The sequence below is a fragment of the Antennarius striatus genome, chromosome 15 (assembly GCF_040054535.1).
Source record: "Antennarius striatus isolate MH-2024 chromosome 15, ASM4005453v1, whole genome shotgun sequence".
Classification (NCBI taxonomy): domain Eukaryota; kingdom Metazoa; phylum Chordata; class Actinopteri; order Lophiiformes; family Antennariidae; genus Antennarius; species Antennarius striatus.
The window spans coordinates 15799872-15805611 of record NC_090790.1 but is presented as its reverse complement, the minus strand read 5'-3'; the positions used below and the strand labels follow the sequence as shown (position 1 = coordinate 15805611).

Sequence of the window (5740 nt, the reverse complement as noted above, 5' to 3'; positions counted from 1 at the left end):
CCAGTGAAACATCTCCAACAGATCAGTTGTGTCACCAATTTCTCACCTGTATGGACGTGTCTGGAGGTATGAGCACAATATGGCACGTGATGCATGAGTGGCCAAGCCAAAGTCAATGAGTTTGACTCTGTAGGGTCTGTTTGTGTGATTGACCAGCATCACATTGTCCGGCTTTAGGTCTGCATGTGTCATTTTAATAGACTTCAAGTAATGGAGAGCTATGGCAAGCTGGAAGTATTTCAAAATAAAAGTCATTACTTTATTGCTACATGACAAGAAATCATTTATTGCATATATAAGAGCAGAGAGAGAAAAGAGTACATACCTGCTGGACAATCGGTCGAATCTCCTTCAGGAGGACATGTTTGGGTGACCTGTGCTTCACAAAGTCACGAAGACTGAAATGAAGCTGCTCAAAAACCAGGCAATGGTGTATCCCGTCAGTAAATGAATCGTACCAGGTGACAATGTTGCTCGTGTTTGGATCGAGCGCGCTCAGTTTCTTCAAGGAATTCACCTTGGGATTAATAATGTGTTAGTTTAGCATTAACAGTGGGCTTAGAAAAAGGAATTACATTGCTTGCACTTTATCAGATACCTCTTCTTCAAAATCATCCAGGTTCTTCATCACTTTGATGGCAACTTTCTTCTGATCACTCAGTCTCAAGCATGCGGCAACTTTCCCAAAAGCTCCCTGTCCCAGAATGTACCGCACCTGGTACTGACCCTGTTTGGAGCTGAGACAGCTTCCAGTGTCCAACTCCTTAGTCTGTACAGCAGAGTCCATCCTAGATTGTTGGTGGTCCTCAATGACAGAGTTGTGTCTTCTCTTGTTCATTATCAGAGTGAAAGTGATAACAGTAGGTTTGTGTCTCAATGACTGTTAGTCGAAGTCATTGTGACATCACTGTATGTCCAGATCAAAGCATCAAAGCAAGTGTGTTCAGGAGTTTAAAAGTCTTTTTTTAAAATTATAATTACACTAAAATCTAGAAAGTTCCAGGGGAAATATTGACATGTAACTGATAACTGTTGTGTTTGTCAGCAGTTTGTTGCCTGTGCTGAAATAGTTCTGGTTTTGTAATGATTTTATATTTTTCATGACAATAACTGACAAGAACTGACAGCAGTTCAGTCAACATTATTCACACATCCAATAATGCAAAGGAAATCAAATGCTGAAATACATACACACATATACACAAGCACATAAACACACACACACACACACACACACACACACACACACACACATTGTGCACAATGAGTAAATCAATAAGGGCAAAAGAAACTCAGAGAGAAAAGAGATGAATTCCGAGAGAAGCTATTTGATTTGAAATTTTATTGTAGTGACTATGTTGACATAAAAACGATCACTTCATTGTATATACAGTAAATTATTACACAACTACGAATTACCCAAACAGCTTTTTCAGAGAACGCATTTTTAATATAAGGTATTCCTGGAAGTGAACTCTCCTAAGGTTCCTGTAGCCTGGAACCATTATTCATTAGACCATGTTTCACCCGTATGATTGTTGGCATGGACCAACCGGATACAGAAACATTAATGTTTAAAATACGAATAACGTTTCAAGAAATTGGTGATCGGAATTTATGGCTATAGTAACATAAATAAAATCAATTAATTTTTTTAATTTTCTGTGTGTTTGACCTGATGTATAACCTATTTATTAAAAGTCTAAGTATTTGTTTCAGGCTCTGCATTTTTTTAAAATTAAAGACCGGAAGTATCAGTTCGGTGGAACAGAGTGTTACATGCTTAGAGGTACGCCGACAGAAACCCCGCTTTTAAAGATTAAGATTGAAAGATGAAAGACCCTAACCCTTTCATTCGTTTGGACCTGTACAAAAATTCATTTCAGACAGTTTAAAGGTTAAATTAGGACGGAAACCACTGATGGCGTCGCCGCCGGAGATGACAGAGATGTACGACAACGCGCTCTTAGGAATCCTACAGCATGTCGGAAACATCCAGGACTTTCTGCGGGTCTATTTTGGGTTTTTGTACCGCAAGACGGACTTTTATCGCCTGCTATCAAGTCCCACCGACAGGATGGGCTTCCCCCCTGGTGTGGCGGAGAAGATGGTGCATAAGGTAAAGCCAGTGTCTTTATTTCTCTCCATTCGTGAAATTCTTGTTCATTTGTTTGTGGTGCTGCCGATCAGAAGGGACAATAAACATTCATCAGTTTTCTTCTGCTTATGTCAGGTTATGTCTTTCAATTGTCAAAGAATGTTCGTTTTTTATGTAATAGTTGTCTGAAAATGGTCAGATTTTTTTCCAGTCATAGTCATCACAACAGTCACAGTACAACTTAAGTCCATCAGTAATAAGAGTTTCAATTCAAGTCTTCAATCAAAACTAACAATTACCAAAGATTCAAAGTTTCAAATCAGCAGGAGTCTTTTCTTTTAAAAATAAATAAATGTGAAATTCCTGGTTTCACCTGTTCCATCTTTCTAATTCCTCCTTAGACATTTAAGGTTTTTGAGAAGTTGGCCCAACACGACAGAGACAGGCAACTGAGTGAGCTACAGAAGAGAGAGGAGGGTCGACGTGCTCCTCCGGCGGCTCAGGAGCTGGAGGTCGTCGCTGAGCCTCAACATGAGTCTGAAGAGCCGAGCGTGGAGGCAGCTCTGAAGGACAGCTCCTCTGTGAAGGTGGAGGAAGTTCTGGCTGCTGCAACGTCCAGGCCTGAGTCTGACAGCGGCAACAGAAGTGGTCCGGTTTCAGTCCCAGTACCGCAGGAAGACCAGGCAGCTGCAGCCTGTGGGACGTCAGAGGCAGAGTAAGAACAGTCAGGAATTTCTTTGCAGTATGAATAAAAACAATAGCCAGTAGATAAGTCAGAAGAACATGGGTTTTATCATTTAAAGTACATCAGAACAGAACTGTGAAGTAGAAAGAAATGGAAATGTGGCAAATACAAATGTGGGTTCTCAATCTAGGTTATCTGTCTGTGATGCTATTTAATATCAGCCCAGGGGGGAAAAAAGCTAATGATTAATACCCGGTTGCAATTACACCTCCAGTTTTGGATCAATGTCTGTTCTGTTGTGACTGGAAATCTGAAAGTCCGTTTTCAGACATGAAATATTTTTAGGGTGTAATATTCATTTATTGTGTTTTAGCTACAAGGGTATTACCTCGTTGGTTAAATAATGACTTTGTGTGTTTGGGTTTAAGGGGTCAGGAGAAGTTTCAGTCCAACCCCGACAGTTACAACGGGGCGCAGAGAGAAAATTACAGCTGGTCTCAGGACTACACTGACCTGGAGGTCCGGGTGTTGGTGCCAAAGACAATCATTAAGGGCCGACAGGTAACTGCGGCGTGATCCACTGCTTGACATCCCATTAATACAACGTTACTCCAGCTCATCTTTGCTCCCACTGTATGTCCTCAGGTCAGCGTTCAGCTGCAGCCCAGCAGCATTAAAGTGTTTGTGAGGGAGGGAGCGGAAGAGAAAACACTGATGGAGGGAGAATTCACTCACAAGATCAACACGGAGAACTCTGTCTGGAGTCTGGAGCCGGGACGCTGCGTGGTTGTGAGTTCACACACACACACACCATTCAAGATGTAGGAATATAGTAGACATTCTCATCTATAATGATTTATTCCATGTTCTGAAAGTGTTATAAAGCACTCATAATACTTCACGACTATACTGAAAAGCACACAGAATCCCTCCCGATGCATCAAATCATTGAAGCATGACTGATGTGACTTATCATGACTTAGAAGTTTAAATGTCTCACTGATACTCCCGACTGGTTGTAAACTAGAGGGTGACTCAGAAACATGTGACAGCAGTCACGTCTCTCTGAATCGTCTAATCAGTAGATGGAAATATAACTTTGGTGGAAGTCAGTTTAAAGTAACAACAACTAATGAAACTACAGAACTCCTAAAGACTGAGTCGTCCCTTAGCCCTGACCATATGGAAGATAATGTCAGCAGTTGTATCACACTTGCACCATAGACCTGGTGCAAGGGACTGGAATGCTCTATTAATGCACCAGAATACTAAAGATGTGAACCCACAGAGAGTCTCTAACTCTTCTGTGTCTGACTTCCAGCTATCTCTCAGTAAAGCCTCAGAGGTTTGGTGGAACGCGTTGCTGAAAGGAGAGAAGGAGATCGATATCAACCAAATCAACCGGGAGCGCTCCATGGAGACGGTCGATGAAGAAGAGCATTCTGTTCTGGATAGGCTCACCTTCGACTACCACCAGAAGATGCAGGGCAAAGCGCAGAGTCATGAAATGGTGAGGACCCACCAAAATAATAATGCAGCTAAAATGAGCAAGCAGAGGTGAAAAGCAGCACCAAAACTGAAATACATTTAAATAGAATCTAAATCTGTGTGACTCCTTTATGCATCGTGTGTTTGAATCCTATCCATGACCCTCAGCAACATGTACCAACCACATATACAGAGTTCATTTTACCTCAAGAAAGTGGTGCATCCCTGGGACGTGCCTCAAGAAAAATTTGGGCATCCCAACATGACATTTATGCGTCCCAAAAGTAATAACAGAATATAAGGTAGAAGCGCACGCAAGGACTGAGTTTTCCTAATAGTACAATATAAAAGCTTAACAAACTGTTTACTTTAATGTTTTTATTAATAATATAACTGTTTAAATAAAACAAAAAAAATACAAACATTTTATATTAGTTTTATCAAAATGTTAAAGCCTGGTAGTCATTAAAACAAAAAACAAAAAAAAGTTTTAGAAAAAACGTTGTAATACAGTTTTTTTTTCACATTTGCTTTTCACTCAATAGTTTTCTTTGCCTTTCATTCATATACTGTATTCTCCTGTGGACACTGCATCAAGCTGACAGAACCTTCTCCGCACAAATTTCAGTAAAATCTGTCAGTAATATCTGTCTCTTTTTCTTCATTAACTTTCGATTGTTTTTAATGCAAGAAAGCACTTATTGTCACTTGGTTTCTCTCCAATTTTTGCATCTTTTTCAGAGGCATGGTGATAAACAATCAACTTTTATTTGTAAGGCGCTTAATCACATCAGCAGACATTTCAAAGCAATTTAACAGACAGAGAAACCCAACAGAAGCAACAGCTAATGCTTGCTCTGGTGGGTCTAACTAACTCCTCGCTCTCACTGCAGTGTGTAAAACGAGCAGATGTCGTGTTTCTGTTTGGTCGATTTTAATAAGGCAGAATCACGTAGGTGAGTCTTGTGACAAACTCGCGCGAGATCAAAACATCGCGGTGATTTCCGTAAAATTGTGCATCAAAGACACAAACTAGAACACTTTATGAACACATAAAGAACACATGTATGAATCTCACCAGTGGACTATCACATGAGGGTTTGTGCTTTGTGTCATGGATTCCAGCAGTTTCTTTCGCCTCTAGATGTCACTGTGGTTTCTGTCAGCATGTCAGTCACATGTTTCTCATCTCTGTCTCTACAGAAGGTTCATGAGATGCTGAAGAAGGGGTGGGACGCTGAAGGCTCACCATTCAAAGGTCAGCAGTTCGATCCCTCCATGTTTGATATCCCACCTGGAGCGGTGCAGTTCTGAGCTGCAGATGAATCAGATATACATGTGCTACATTTGGTTCATCTGCAAAAAAAAGAGAATTGATGTTTTGTTCCTCACTCCCATTGTGTGAGTATTAGGACTGTTTTGTCAAGATGTTTTATCAACTGTAATAAAATGAGTCTTCTTGCAACATT

The 5740-nt window shown here is 40.6% G+C and overlaps 1 protein-coding gene across 1 annotated transcript; it reads left to right on the top strand.

The window, feature by feature from the left end:
• Positions 1-1770: 1770 nt before the first annotated feature.
• On the top strand, positions 1771-5740 carry nudcd3 (NudC domain containing 3). The gene is made up of 6 exons (XM_068335105.1): positions 1771-2119; positions 2500-2813; positions 3212-3344; positions 3429-3572; positions 4105-4293; positions 5475-5740. Exons 1-6 carry the CDS (start codon positions 1922-1924, stop codon positions 5583-5585), a joined length of 1089 nt encoding a protein of 362 aa, XP_068191206.1. The 5' UTR covers positions 1771-1921; the 3' UTR covers positions 5586-5740.

Bases quoted from the DNA above. Each gene is read 5' to 3' on its own strand.
- nudcd3 (XM_068335105.1), top strand. From the start codon at position 1,922: ATGGCGTCGCCGCCGGAGATGACAGAGATGTACGACAACGCGCTCTTA. The intron at 2,120-2,499 runs GTAAAGCCAGTG...ATTCCTCCTTAG, and splicing joins CGGAGAAGATGGTGCATAAG to ACATTTAAGGTTTTTGAGAA. The intron at 4,294-5,474 runs GTGAGGACCCAC...CTGTCTCTACAG, and splicing joins AAGCGCAGAGTCATGAAATG to AAGGTTCATGAGATGCTGAA.